General features: G+C 40.9%; 1 protein-coding gene across 8 annotated transcripts in view; it reads left to right on the top strand.

The window, feature by feature from the left end:
* atp10b (ATPase phospholipid transporting 10B) overlaps positions 1 to 15814 on the top strand; it is a 268252-nt gene that overhangs the window by 205149 nt on the left and 47289 nt on the right. For all 8 annotated transcript variants that reach the window (XM_043703361.2, XM_087995245.1, XM_087995247.1 and 5 more), the window contains 2 exons: positions 6093 to 6278; positions 11864 to 12458. In XM_043703361.2, the coding sequence (XP_043559296.2) occupies positions 6093 to 6278; positions 11864 to 12458 (781 nt within the window). The remainder of the gene's footprint in view (positions 1 to 6092; positions 6279 to 11863; positions 12459 to 15814) is intronic.

Raw genomic sequence — 15814 nt, forward strand, 5'->3', positions numbered from 1 at the left:
GCTTCGAAAATGCGTTGTTCCACTTTGTAAGGGGTGGCATGGTGGCTCAGTGGTTAGCACTGCAGCCTCTCAGCACCAGGGTCCCAGGTTCGATTCCAGCCTCGAGTGACTGTCTGTGTGGAGTTTGCACATTCTCTCCGTGTCTGCGTGGGTTTCCTCCAGGTGCTCGGTTTCCTCCCACAATCCAAAAGATGTGCAGGCCAGGTGTTAGGTGCATTAGTCAGAGGGAAATGGGTCTGGGTGGGTTACTCTTCGGAGGATTGGTGTGGAGTGGTTAGGCCGAAGGGCCTGTTTCCACACTGTAGGAAATCTAATCTAATACTGATTGTTGCTAAGCAGATAATAACCAAGGAACAGCACAATCAGTATATGCTATGTCGCCAAACAAGGTGATTTATGATATCATGACATCTTTGACCACAAAATTCTGGAGTGATTTGTGAATTCTGATGTATGTATTCAATAACCCAACTCAGTGCATGCCAGTTAATCAAATAGCCCACTAATCTACAGCAATATATTCTGTGATTGATAGATAAGCTTGCATATTTCTAATATGCCCATTCCAACTGTTTGACAGTATACCTAAGGCAGTAAGGATGAAATTCCGTAAAGAATTGCAACTTGGCAATTTGCAGAGAATTATTGTGTTCCCTAATTGAGGAAATTGATTGAATCCACTTTCGCTTTTTTTTTGTCTGTCTTTCTCGCGCTCTCTTTGCTCCATATTTGCTGAAAAAAGAGAAGTCAGACTTCTATCTTTCATTGTGATATACGAAATTTTATTTTAATGAAAACATATAATTCAGATCACGTATCCATAGATTTCAATTACAGTGGAGTTAAAATCAATTTACAGTTCTAAATACTTCTGACTGAAACTGCCTGATAAACCCACTACAGAATTGTAATAACTACCAAGGGTGCAGCAGCAGGTATCTGTAATTGATATAATTACATTTGCAGTAGCTGGGAGAATTATTATTCTAGTACTACCTACTATTCTGCATGAGGAAATTTTACTGTTTTGGCAGTCAAAATTTATGACAGCTTCAGTTTTGATATTTGATTTCCCCATCAAATTTGATTACCACTCATTCACACATCTCCCTTAAACTTGGAAAACAGCCATTCCTACATAATCCAAGAGAATACTATTATTTTTTATTGTCAGAGTTTCTAGTGAATGTAAAGAATGGAAAGTGAAGTATTGCAGTCAACTAAATTCCTGCATTTCACTAAACACAGGACAGGATTTCACACTCCTCTGATAGCAGATTTTAACATCGTGGGGATGTATAAAGTCCATCCAATCGTCTGTCGCAGCCCACGCACCCAATTCTGAACCATCTGGAATTTCACCGAGGACTAGGGAGATTAGATTACTTACAGTGTGGAAACAGGCCCTTCGGCCCAACAAGTCCACACCGACCCTCCGAAGAGCAATCCAACCAGGCCCATTCCCCTACATTTACCCCTTCACCTAACACTACGGGCAATTTAGCATGTTTGGACTGTGGGAGGAAACCGGTGCTCCCAGAGTAAACCGGAAAATGTGCAAACTCCACAACTGCCTGAGGCGGGAATTGAACCCAGGTCTCTGGCACTGTGAGGCAGCAGGGCTAACCACTGTGCCACCATGCCACCCATGCCACCGTGCTGCCTGAGGTGGTGGCCTACCATTCCTTGGGCTGATTGAAACTCAAATTAATGATCTCCTAAGGGCCTCTTCCCACTGACATTGATTATTTTATTCATGTTTTTGGGGGAATGATGGATTCCATGTGGGAAACCTGATGGCCTCAGCTGGAAAGACTAGTATTAGGTGGGATAGAGGTGGGAAGGGGACCTTCTTTGTAGTTCTCAGGCCCATTGGAGGTACTCGGTTCTCAAAGTCAATCACACCCTCTCTCAGTCTCTTGAAGCCAGCCCTCCACTTGCACCCCCCCAACTCCCGCACCCTCCCCCCGCTTCCCTCAGACCCTCAACACAGATTTACCCTGGGCTTTTCAGTGTGGTTGCTCTTTCCTATGTGTGAGCTGGCAATACTGAACAATCCACAGACTCTAGAGGCTAAACTCTCTTCTAAAAGCAATTAACCCTGTTCCCACAGTTGAGCTGCTGCTGAGTAGCTGTCAAGTTTGTGAGTAACTCCCCTCCTCCTCCACCCTCAACCTTTTAGCAGCAAGGAAGGGAATTGCAGTATTCATATGATTCAGACCTTTGTGCAAAATGTTAATGAGTCCATTTGCTGGTGTCTCTTAGTCAACTGTGTCTCTGTATTATGTTTTTAAAACTGTCTTGGAGCAGGTTTTTTTTTCAAAAAGAAGAAAATTATTCTTCAATAACATCACGAAATTATCCAATGGCATTATAAAATTTTTCTGACCACTGACATTAGGCTAATTTTCCAATCCACTCGGAACATTCTAGAATCTAGAAGATTTTGAAGATTAAAACCAATGCATCCACACTCTGTTTCTCGTGTCACCTCTTTTAATACCCTAAAATGAAAATGATCAATGGAATTGTTCATGCTTTATCCTGTTCATTTCTCCAGTCATGACTAATAATAAATGCTCGAAGTTTAGAGAATGCTGATTTCCCTCTCTGACTGTTTAAAGCAGTCAGTGGTCACTGTTCCTTTGGAATCAAACATCTAACAGCTATCTTGATAGCTTATCTCTTTTGAAAGGTTGCCACAGTAGTTAAAATGTTCAGTCCAGTTGGGCATTTCTATTGCAGAGCAAGCTGACAGGGAAAGTTCATGATGTTTACTCCTTACCTGAGGAAAATGTCACAAACTATGAGGTAACAAAATTACATTTTAAGTATGTATCATTTAGTGCCAGAGCTGAAAAGGCAAAAAAAAAAACCTCAAGAAAAAACCTGATCAGACATATGTGTGGCTTAAGCAATTACCTTTTGCTAAGTGGCTATGTACACTTACAACTGAAGCCAACACAATCTTGTATAAAGGTAATTTTTCTTGAGGTGTTCAAAAATTCCATACCATTTTCAATGCGGATTTCTATTGAGGAACAGACAGTAGTGGATTTCTGACAGGTAGCAATTCTGGCTGATAGCTATGTGTTAACAGACAAACCCATAAATTTAGGAAAGCTTAGGTTTGGTATCTGTCACAGACCAAGAAGAGTTAAAGGAGAGGTAAATACCCAGAGACAATTTAAAGGGAAAAGGAAGGCCAAACACAGAAGACAAAACTAACTCGACTGTGAAATGAGGGAATCAGATTGGAGACAGATGGGAAACCACCCCCCAAATACATTCACTGTGAGAAACTAGGGCTTGGAAAGGAAAGTCTTTGATTTTGGCCTTCCCCAAAAAATCAAACTTCAATATCAGTTTCTGTAGCATTATTAGTGGTCAGTGTCAGTGCAGACTGGTTTTGTATCGAAAGGATCAGTGACAATTGACTGTTTTAAACAGCCAGAGACAGAAATCAACATTCTCCAAACTTAGAGCAATTAATATTCGTAAAGACAAAATATTGGAAAAATGGATAGAACAATATGCACAAAAACTTTCCAGGACCTGATGATCTTATTTTACGATTTTCAGAGGGAACTGGAAAGAGAGTTGATGCATTGGTTTTAATCTTTCAGAATCATTCATGGATTGCAGCAGGTCAATAAGGGCAAAGAAGGCTCTGCCTTACCTTCTCATGGGCATTTAGGGATGGGCAAGTTCCCACCAGTGATGCCTGCTTCCCCTGAGTGAATGTCTTTTTCATAAATCCTCGATTCTGACATCATTAGTCAGACAAGTTTTAGAATCTATTAAAGAATATTTGGAAATCCCAAATATCAAGTCAAGTTCTAAAGTCTTACCAGGCCACCACAGTGTGGGAATTGAACCCACAGTGTTGGAATCACACACAACTTGCAAACCAACCATCCAGTCAACTTAGCTAAACTGACCCCCAATCCCAAACATCTTTCAAGAACATTAATATGGTTTTAAGAAAGGAAATTTATTGGAGTTTTTTTCTGTTGCATATTTGACCAGTAAGGTATTAAAGCATCATTCCGATTTTGTGCTCTGTTCAGTATGGGTTGATTAGCACAGTTGGTTTGAGAGTTACTTTGTGATAGAGTAACAGCAACAGTGTGGGTTCAGTTCCTGTACTGGCTGAGGGTGCCATGCAGGACTTTCCTTTACAAATTCTCATCTTGTCTCAGGTATGGTGACACTTAGGTTAATCCACCAGCAGTCATCTCTCTCTAATTGATGGCAGCAGTGTAAGATTCCTATACCAGACCTTATCCACTCGGTCCATTTTTTTTTTCTCAAGAAGCAAAGAAACTGAAACAAAGAATTATTTAAATGCTTGTCTGAATGTGTGGTTATAGCCTCTGAAAATTGACATCTGTTTCCTCTTTAACTCTTAGATAATTCCAAAATTCTCATCATAAAATTGTTTCAAAGACATTGCCTCCAGCTGCAAAGTTCAAAGTATTTTTACAGTCAATATGTTCTAGTTTCAGCAGCTCTGTTTTGACCTCTGAGATCTTTTATTCAAGTTAATAACAGAATAATATTCCAGAGTGCATACCAATGGGAACATTAATAATCCATCAAAGTTGCTCTGCCATTCAATAAGATCAAACCTGAGCTATTCCTTCCATATACTATGAATCCAAGAGTATCTAAAAGTCTATCAATGTCTAACTTGAAAATTATAATCGAGCAAGCATTTAGAGCTTTCCGTGTTAGAGATTTCTAAAGACTTAACACCCTTTCTACAGCAATCCTTCTAATTTTCTTTCTGGCAGAATGGGCCTCAGAGTCCTGTGTGGTTTAGCAACTTCCAGAACTGAAGTCAATGGGATGATTGGCATGCTCATGTTGATCATCATGTGCAGAATTTTGGAGCAGCTTCGTATGTGGGCAGACATACTGTTTAGAGGCAACATTGCTCTAAGTGAAGAAAATTCTCCACATCTCAAATGGCAGCCCAATGGCATACCCAATTGGCTTTACAAAGTAAAGGGGGTCTCAGTCAAGGAAAAACAGCCTCATCAACAGCAGTATTACCCCAGATAAGAATTTGCATTCCAGCACTGATTCTCTTTTTCTCCACCAGCTGAAAGTTGCAGAGCTTCAATTCCACCACACCAGACAATTCTATTTTCCTGGTGGTACTGCTGGGCTGCCAGCTTTCAGGTTGGAACAGCGGCTCTTGTGACAGATTTTCATCCTTAAATAGGAGAACAGGCCAGCAGAAGCTGCTTAATTGTCTGCCACTCATAAAATTCATGGGGAAAGTCCTGAAAGCCATTTGTCTGGGCTGGAGGCAAGTGTTTATTCCCCTACTTGGGCTACCTGCCCATTTGGTAAGGCACATGGGCAATATGTCTTCAAAAAATCATTCTGAATGAAACTTGATTGCTAAAACTGAGATACCAAGCAGTGAAATCAAAATACTGGTTTCAAAGAGGCAAAATGAAACAAAACAGTTGGTAACTATGTATTACTTTGCTTATCAGTTTCTGCTGTCATGATATGAGAATCTTCATTAAATCACAATTAGCAATGTCTATTCCACATTCTCTCTAGCAAACTCTTTCCCAACCCTAAAGACTTAACTTTATAAGGGTTGTTGAATATTAAAACAGTTTTATACAACACTGTGCCATGAGTGGACGCAGCAGCAGTTACTGGTAATGTATATATCATAATGATTGCAGTGATTGTTAGGTGTTCAGCTAACTACTGGGGTATTGGAATCATGCCAACATTAACACTGTCACATGTAAAAAAAGCATGAGTATAGAACTACAGTACAATAAAACTTCATGACAGAGAGCAGTGCATCTATGAAATTTATAGATATGAGCTTAACTTTGGATTCAAGTAATTTACTCATTTTCACTGACCAAGCAATTGCAAATGTGACTGATTAGAAGTTCATGAAATGCATTTACAGAATTAACCCAAATATCTGAGTGAAGTAAGTGATAGTTATCCTCAGGAAATGAATGCAGGATCTACCCTCAAGTCCTAATGACCCAATTCATAATTCAAAGAATGTACTATTTGTGTGCTTTTATTTTGTGTTTGTGCCTTAGGAGAAAGAAATCATCCCTGATGAATCCTTGCTGAACAGAATTCAAGATGCTGTTGTTCATATGGACACATGGACTCGACTAAAAGACAGCACTGGGTTGGAAAGTGCATGTATCATAGATTTCTTTCTGGCTTTGACATTGTGTAACACGGTTATGGTTTCCACAGCAACACAACCAAGGCAACGAGTAAGTCGATTCTATTTTGGTTAATTTGCTACAGTTTATTCTATAGATGCATTTAGCAGGAGGAAAAAGATAAAAAGGTGTTTGGTTTCTATGGACACTGCAAATAACCTGAATATTCTGTTGAAAATTGAAGATTGGATTTAACAGTAAATGGCCCAATATAACATGTTCTGAACACATTGTGCCTCCAGAATAAGCAATATACTAAATTCTAATGTCTGCAATTCAAACCAAATGGTAAAGTAGCACTTCATTTTCAGCCACTTGATTACATTGTGCATTGTTACTCTGTGAGTAAAATTAACCACTTTTTAAGAAGGTAGACTGAAGTACATTTCAAGACATGAGAAAACTTGGTTCAGATTTTAACAAGGTAGTTCAAGCTGTCCTCTTGCAGTTGACATCTGAATTCTCTTTGTTTCCAGTTTCTGGTGTGCTTTGTAGTGGCTAGGTCTAAATAATTGATCATTTTCTATTGGTTTGCACTGGTCAGAAACTTTAATTTCCATGCATTGTCTCTGAATCTCAGGACTTATCTTTTTATCTCTCTTTCTTAGCTGCAAGTGTCAAGTGTAATCTTGTCAATTGAGATCAAGGTTTCCTCCTTGATACTTTTCCCCAAAAAATGTAGTCATCCTTAAAGATCTGCATCAAATTAGATACATTTTAAATCCCCAAGCTGATCTTTCAGAGCACTATTAAAAGTTTTTTATAGTGCTGGCTTCTGTAACCTGGTTGACGACAATTTAGATTTGGAATTTTATGTTAACTTTAGTATACAGCTTCACATTTAGAATTTACATACAAAGGGAAAAAACAAAGAACAAAGAAAATTTACAGCTCAGGGACAGGCCCTTCGGCCCTCCAAGCCTGAGCCGATCCAAATCTACTGTCGCCCAATTCCTAAGCATCTGTATCCCTCTGCTCCCCACCTACTCATGCATCTGTTCAGACGCATCTTAAATGAATCCATCGTGCCTGCCCCTACCAGCTCTGCTGGCAACACCTTCCAGACACCCACCACCCTCTGTGTAAAGTACTTGCCGCGTGTATCCCCCTTAAACTTTCCACCTCTCACCTTGAAAGTGTGACCTCTTGATATTGAATCCTTCACCCTGGGGAAAAAAGCTTATCTCTATCTACCCTGTCTATACCCTTCATGATTTTGTAGACCTCTATAAGGACCCCCCCTCAATCTCCTATTTTCTAATGAAAACAAACCTAACCTACTCAACCTTTCTTTATACGAGCACCTTCCAACCCGGCAACATCCTCATAAACCCTCTCTGCACCCTCTCAAAAGCATCCACATCCTTTTAGTAATGTGGTGACCAGAACTATACACAGTATTCTAAATGCTGCCGGACCAACGTCGTGTACACTTTTGACATGACCTGCCAGCTGTTATACTCAATACCCCGTCCGATGAAGGCAAGCATACTATATGCCTTCTTGACCACTCTATCCACCTATGAAGCAACCTTTAGGGTACAATGGACCTGAGCTCCCAGATCTCTCTGCTCGTCAACTTTTCCCAAGGCTCTTCCATTTATTGTATAATTCGCTCTAGAATTAGACTTCCCAAAATGCATCACCTCACATTTTGCCTGGATTGAACTTCATCTGCCACTTCTCCGCCCAACTCTCCAGTCTGACTATATTCTTCTGTATTCTTTGACAGTCCCTTATGCTTTCTGCTACTCCACCAATCTTCGTGTCATGTGCAAACTTGCTGATCACACCAACAGTGCCCTCTTCCAGATCATTTATGAATGTCACAAGCAACAGTGGCCCCAACACTGATCCCTTTGTCGCCTCTTACTGTTGAAGGAAGTTTGCTTCTCAATTTGATCATCCTTCATAAAAAGCTGTTCTTCAGGAAATTGCTTTTAGCATTAGAGAGCTATTTGATAGATTATGTAGAAGTTAACAGAGGCAGTGATGCTGAATCTGGAGGAGTTGACTCCATCTGTCTTCACCCCATGAGGCAGTTATATAAATCAAGTCTGAGTTCCTATCTGGTTAAATGATATCTGCTATCTCCTAATCGGGAAGGTAGATCAGACTTTTTCTGCTTCCTGTGTGATCTGCAAGCTCTTTTCAGCACTAGGACCATTTTCCCTTCAGTAATAAATTTGACAAAGATGTGAATTCATTCAACATTTGGAAATTCAGAAAGCCTGCAGTCAATGAAATATTGCACAAAAATATTATTCACCTCGTGGTGTTGCATTTTTGTCCCCACCAACTTGATTGCCACATCCTTTTGCAGTTTTGCTGCTTGTACCTAGGTGGTAATAGTTAATCATCCCCTCCTAACGTTTAGTGTAATCATCTGTAGGCACAGGATCCAGTTTATAAGTATGCAAATGACACAAACACCGCTGCACCCGATGTGGCCTCCTCTATATTGGGGAGACAGGCCGCCTACTTGCAGAACGTTTCAGGGAACACCTCTGGGACACCCGGACCAACCAACCCAACCACTCCGTGGCTCAACACTTCAACTCCCCCTCCCACTCCAACAAGGACATGCAGGTCCTTGGACTCCTCCATCGCCAGACCATAGCAACATGATGACTGGAGGAAGAGCGTCTCATCTTCCACCTAGGAACCCTCCAACCACAAGGGATGAACTCAGATTTCTCCTGTTTCCTCATTTCCCCTCCCCCCACCTTGTCTCAGTCCCAACCCTCAAACTCAGCACCACCTTCCTAACCTGCAATCTTCTTCCTGACCTCTCCGCCCCCACCCCCACTCCGGCCTATCGCCCTCACCTTAACCTCCTTCCACCTATCTCATTTCCAACGCCCCTCCCCCAAGTCCCTCCTCCCTACCTTTTATCTTAGCCTGCTTGGCACACTTTCCTCATTCCTGAAAAAGGGCTCATGCCCGAAACGTCGATTCTCCTGCTCCTTGGATGCTGCCTGATCTGCTGCGCTTTTCTAGCAACACATTTTCAGCTCTTCTGCTATCCAGCCTATCATGGTCTTCCCTTTTTTCTTCTAATCTTTCTATATCTTCCCTTTTACAAAGTCTATTACAACTTAACCGTTTACTGTTCTGATGAAAGATTACAGACCCAAAATATTAATTTTGTCTCCTTCTCCACAGACATTACTGACCTGCTGAGAATTTCCAGCTTTTTTAATCCCTGGCTTCCTGTCCAGGTTTAACTCAAGAGATGTACCACATTTCTATTCTGTTCAACCCTGAACTTCTTCTAAATTCCAATTCTGATTCATCAACAATCATGACAACTTCCACTTCTTTAATGTTACATGCTTTCATCTCTATATTTCCACCATAATTTATCAAATGTCTAAGGTAAGCAAAAAGACATGTCAATCATTTTATAATTGATGTGAGAGCTGGGTAAATCCTAACTTTATTGAAAATTCTTTGGAGAAATCAACTTTTTTAAGTTGCGATTTATTTATCTCATCCAGCCTTTTGTAAATTGTAAGTCCTCGTCAATATGGCTGATGAGAGGGGGGGGGGGGGGGGGGTGTATATTGTTGTTTGGCATAATGACCTCTACATTGCAGAGGCTGAGCACCACCTCTCAGGCACCTCCTTCAGTTTCCTCCTGGATTATGATGTCACCATCAAATACCAGGCTATTGCGTCGACAGCGGTGACTAATCTTGTGATGTCCCCCTTCACTGTTTTCAAGCTCATTTTCCCTAGTCCCATATCGCCCACTTCTCCCTCCTTCCCAAAATCAATAACCAGGGCTGCCCAGGCAGGTCAATTGCTCCTACTCCGCAGAACGCATCTCATCCTACCATGACTCAAGGTTTTTCTTGCCTTGTCCAATCCCTTCCCATTTACATAAGTGATTCTTCTGACTTTTAATGCAAGTTTCAGAATTTACAGTCCTAGGATCCAGCCGCCTCCTCTTCACAGTGGATGTGCAATCCCCTTTGCTTGCCCAACCCCCATCATCTGCTTGTTTCTGAACCATTTCCATCCATCGCCACTCTCCTCCACATCTCACTGTTTGGGGACCCTGCAACCTTCAAGCATCAGTATCGAGTTCAATAATTTTAGAGCTTGAGTACCTTCTCTTTTGTCCTTACCCCAATCGCCACATACCACGTCGACTAGATATCCCAAACTAATCTAGTCCCATTTGCCAGTACTTGGCTCATATCCCTCTAAACCCTTCCTATTCATATACCCATCCAGATACCTTTTAAATATTGCAATTTTACCAGCCTCCATCACTTCCTCTGGTACCTCATTCCATACACGCACCACCCTTTGCATGAAAACGTTGCCCCTTCTGTTGCTTTTATATCTTTCCCCTCTCATCCTAAATCTATGCCCTCTCGTTCTGGACTCCCCCACCCCAGGGAAAATACTTTATCTATTTATCCTATCCATGCCCCTCATGATTTTATAAACCTCGATAAGGTCACCCCTTGGCCTTCAACGCTCTAGGGAAAATAGCCCTAGTCTATTCCGCCTCTCCCTGTAGCTCAAATTCTCCAATGCTGGCAACATCCTTGGAAATCTTTTCTGAACCCTTTCAAGTTTCGTAACATCCTTCTGATAGGAAGCAGACCAGAATTGCACGCAATATTTCAAACCAATGTCCTGTACATACGTCCCCATTGGTAGCTTTTCTTTCTCACAGGCTTCGCCACCATTATCCATTCCTTTGTCTACCCAACTGTTTTCTCTCTCTCTGACCTTCATCTCTACCTATCATTTCTCTTTCCCTTCCCCCTAATCTTCAGTATATGTACTAACTTTTCCTACCTGTAATCCATTCTGAAGGTGGGTGAGTGGACCTGAAGTATTGACTCTGTTTTCCCTCCAAAGATGCTGCCAGACATGCTGAGTTTTTCCAGCAATTTCTTCTTTTGTGCGTCTTAAATCAAGGGATTATTTGTACGCTGCTAATAGTAGTCAACATCTTAAAAATCTATTCACAACCCAAACCACCACTTCTGCTTTTAACAGGAGCAAGATGGGGAGAAATGTTGTTCCTCATTGTGATTCACCATTTCTTATTTAACTCTTGATGATTATGTTTCATACATCTTTAGAAACCTGACAACTACAGGAAAGCAAAACCTTTCAGGATCCAGGGTTGTAAGCACCTTCTTCCATCTCTTAGGTACATTCAGAAGACCTTTCTTGAAGCCCCCAAGTACCTGACAAACTGTTAACCCTGGTAATCAGGTTGATGTCTGTGCAGGAAACCTCTCTGTGATGGTACACGCAGAGTTAAAGTAGCGTATCATCTGGAAAACTCCACTTTTCTAATCTCCTGTGCATAATTGCACTCCACTGGTCCTAATAGATCCAAAAATGGTATCATACCCCTCCCTCTTTCCTACACTACTGAATCAGTTTTCATATATGCAGACAGATTTTTTTCCAGTGGCAGAGACAAGGAAGTAGGTCACCCATGTATACATTTTGCAATGGTATAAACCCATGGTCAGAGGAGAAAATATCAAAGATAAATTGCCACAGGTTACACAATTAACCAGATAGAGACAAGACTTATCTGTTCAAAGTAGATCATGCTGTCAAAGGCAACGTTCTGATCATTTGTTTTAAACTTCTAGGTATTATCTTCACCCTTGTCAAAAACTTCCACAAATTCCCAGGAGAAGCTACAGCAGCTATTTCAGAAGCTTAAGCTGAGACGAACAAGTTCCATTTCCACACCAAATCAATCAGACTCTGATGAACCAGGACATTCCTGCAATAAAACATCGCTGTCCTCTGAAGTTAGTCCAACTTCTTCATATAGTGCGGAGACTGTAACAGATGATGCTGTTTCTAGGTCTGATCTCATCAATAATGTACATGAAATGGCTAACAGTGTTGACAGAGAAGATCACAGTATTCTTGAAGAAGCTGATAAAAATCAAAGCAATTTAGAATTCTGCTATGAAGCTGAAAGCCCAGATGAAGCAGCCCTTGTGCACGCTGCTCGAGCTTACAATTTCACATTATGGTCTCGAACTCCCAACCAAGTGACTGTGAAGTTACCTCAAGGGGATCTTCTCACTTTTGAAGTATTACATACATTAGCATTTGATTCAACAAGGAAAAGGATGTCTGTAATAGTCAAACATCCCCTCACTGAAGAGATTATCATGTACACAAAGGGAGCAGATTCTGCTATCATGGATTTATTAGCGGTATCAGCCAAAGGTAACAGAAACATCTTTCCCTTCTCTCTTATTTCCTTCTTTTTAATTGCCCCCTTTTAATTGCAACATCAACCAGTTGAACGTGAACATATTTACATCTAGGATTGGGAATTTTGTTTCAAAGTTGTTTCATTTGGAGCTTAACATCAGTTTGTGTGATCAGATTGACCCCATTTTGGGCCACCTCTCCCTCTGTCAGACCACTGTAATCACTGCTGATCCATTGGCTCATAACCTCTTCTCCACCTTGGTCCTCCCTCTCACCACCTTTCAATTATTGCACTTAACTGCTGTAACTTGAAACTGCTCTTCCTGCCTTTTGCTAGTCATCTTCTTGAGCTCTTGCTCACAGCGAGTGCTTGGGAGAGAAAGGTAAATTGGTGGAGGTTCAGTGAAAGCAAGAGTCAGGAAGGAGGATGCATAGCAAACCAGGAAGTCTGAGACCAGGATTAGCAGTGACTGGGAGGCTCAGGCCACAGGAGAGGTCGTGAGCCAAAGGGTCAGGGAGCAGGAGGAACCACGAGCTGGAGGTCAGCAGAAAGAATTTGCATTTTCAAAAATAATCTTACAACTCCAAAAATTATTTCACTTATCCAACTCTTCCAAACAGCAACAATGCTGGTCACATTCCCACTCCCATGGAAATACATTATAAATAAAATAATTAAGGTTTAAAAAAATGTTATCTTTCTGCCACAACTCCTTTTTTGTTTTGTTTCTTGTACCTGACTGGCATTGAATTAACTATTCTAACTGATACATCCTGGTTCATTCCGCACTGCTTAATAATCATTTTTTGATCTCATTGGTTTAAACTCTTTATTTGCATGTCCTGTTCGTGCAGGTTTGAGATTCCACACAGAGGTTAACAAGTCATATTAGCTCTCTATTTACTTTATATCCCAGTGTGATATCCCATTCCAAAGCTGCAGATAACTGTAGCAAGTGGCTGAAAACACATTACAGCCCAATTCCAGAAAACTTTCAATTACATTCAAAATGTTCTGCTGTTTTACTTTAGCCTGTCTGTGCAAGTTACAGGTTCCCTTTGCAGCCATTTTGCTTCTGCAACAAACATCTCTGTCCTATGCATTCGTATATGTCATAGTTTATCACTGTTATGTAGTGGTCTATAAAGTACTTCAACAAAAGGCTTGCAGCCTTTTTATCAAAATTAATCAATTCCACTTGTGGTGTTTCAACTGTCTGCACACACTGGTATCATACCAATCTAACACTGTCACAATACTGTTGTACATTGCTATTCCTCCACCTTTTCCAATTGCACTGTTCTTTTTAAAGACTTTACAGCTTGAATCAGACCAGATTGTAGTCAACTCTCAGTGATGACATTTTGTCTGAATTTACAATTCAAATTCAATTGTTTCATTTCTTATGTTACATGAATTTGCGAATGGAAATTTTAATTTGGCATTAGACCATGTTAACTGTTCTTAACATTTGTTTTAACTCATGATTTGTTTTTTCTTTCAATCATTTCTGTTGTATTTTGATCAATTATTTGGTTATTTCATTTTTTTTCCTAAACTTGAAGTATTTATTTTACCTTTAGCACTGTGCTGCCATTTTTAAAAAGGGCTATTTTAATTTCACTTCTGTCACAGACCTGTCCCATCCATCTTTTTAATTGGTTTAAAATTCGCTGTACAGGCCTTCTCTGTTTGGCCCTAGACGATCTTATCCTGGATAAACATTGCAGTGCACTTGAAAGGAATTGATAGAATCCTTTAAATGATACTTGTCAGTGCAAGTCCCATTCCTCATAATAGCTACAGAGATTTTGGCCATCTCTAATGGTAGAACATATAACAGAGAACTGGAATGGGCCCTTCGGCCCATGATGTTGTGCCGAACATGACATTAAATTAAATTAATCCCTTCTGCCTGTTCTTGGTCCATAACCCTGTATTCCTTTCATATTCATGTGCTTATCTAAAGGTCTCTTAAATGCCCCAATCATATCTGCCTCCATCATCACCCCGGCCGCATGTTCCAGATTCCTATTACCCTCTTGTGTAAAAACTTGCCCCTCACAAATCCTTTGAAATTTCCCCTCTCACCTTAAATGCATGCTCCCTAGTTTTAGACATTTCAACTTTGGGAAAAGGATTCTGACTGTCAACCCGATTTTTGCATCTTACAACTTGATAGACTTCTATCAAGTCTCCCCTCAGCCTCCGCCATTCAAGAGAAAACAACCCGGGTTTTTCTAGCCTCTCCTTATAAATTATACCCTCTAATCTAGGCAGCAACCTGGTAAACCTCTTCTGCACCCTCTGCAAAGCCCCCATATCCTTCCTGTAACATAGCAACCAGAATTGAACACAATACTTTAAGTGTAGCCTAACCAAAAGTGCAGCAAGACATCCTCACTCTTGTCTTTATTGGCCAGGGAATTGAGTACAAGTATTCCATATGCCGCCTTTACCACCCTATCTACTTGTGTGGCCACTTTCAGGGCACTATGAACATGAACCTCAAGATCCCTCTGCCAATCAATGCTGTTCCAGGTTCTGCCATTAACATTTGACCTCCCAAAGTGCAGCATCTCACACTTAGCAGGATTAAACTTCATCTGCCATTTCTCTGCCCATATATACAACTGATCTATATCCTGCTGCACCCATTGACAACCTTCTAAAGTATCCACAACTACACCAATCTTTGTGTCCTCTGTAAACCTACTAACCCATCCATCTACATTTTCATTCATGTCATTTCTACATATCTCAAACAGCACAGATCCCAGTACAGATCCCTGAAGAACACCACTAGTCACGGACCTCCAGTCTAAAAGACCACTAGCCTCTGCGTTCAATGTGCAAGCCAATTCTGAATCCATGTAGCCAAGTTACTGTGGTCCCCAGGATCACAGAGCCATTCTTCAACCAATTCAATTCATTCCATGTAATATCAAGAAACAGTCGGAGACACTGGAAACTGCAAAGGCAATGTGCTCTGACAGCATTACAGCAATAATATTGAATACATATGTCCAGAACTTGCCACACTCCAAGCCAAGCTCTTCCAGTACAGTTATAACACTGATTTCTATCTGACAAAGTGGAAAATTGCCCAGATATGTCCTGTACACAAAAAGCATAACAACTCCAACATGGCCAGTTGCTGCCCCATCAATTTACAATCAATCATCAGCAAAGTGATGGAAGGGCTCATCAACAATGCCATAAAGCAGCACCTGCTCAGCAATAACCTGCTCAGTGACACTCAGTTGAGTTCCACCAGGGCTACTCAGCTCTTGACCTTATTCTAGCCTTGGCATGAGTATGGACAAAAGAGCTGAATTCCAGAGGTGAGGTGAGAGTGACAGTGCTT

Source organism: Chiloscyllium plagiosum, unplaced genomic scaffold, assembly GCF_037043375.1.
Source record: "Chiloscyllium plagiosum isolate Xiang-an unplaced genomic scaffold, Cpla_swu_hap1 HiC_scaffold_16, whole genome shotgun sequence".
In the NCBI taxonomy this organism is placed as follows: domain Eukaryota; kingdom Metazoa; phylum Chordata; class Chondrichthyes; order Orectolobiformes; family Hemiscylliidae; genus Chiloscyllium; species Chiloscyllium plagiosum.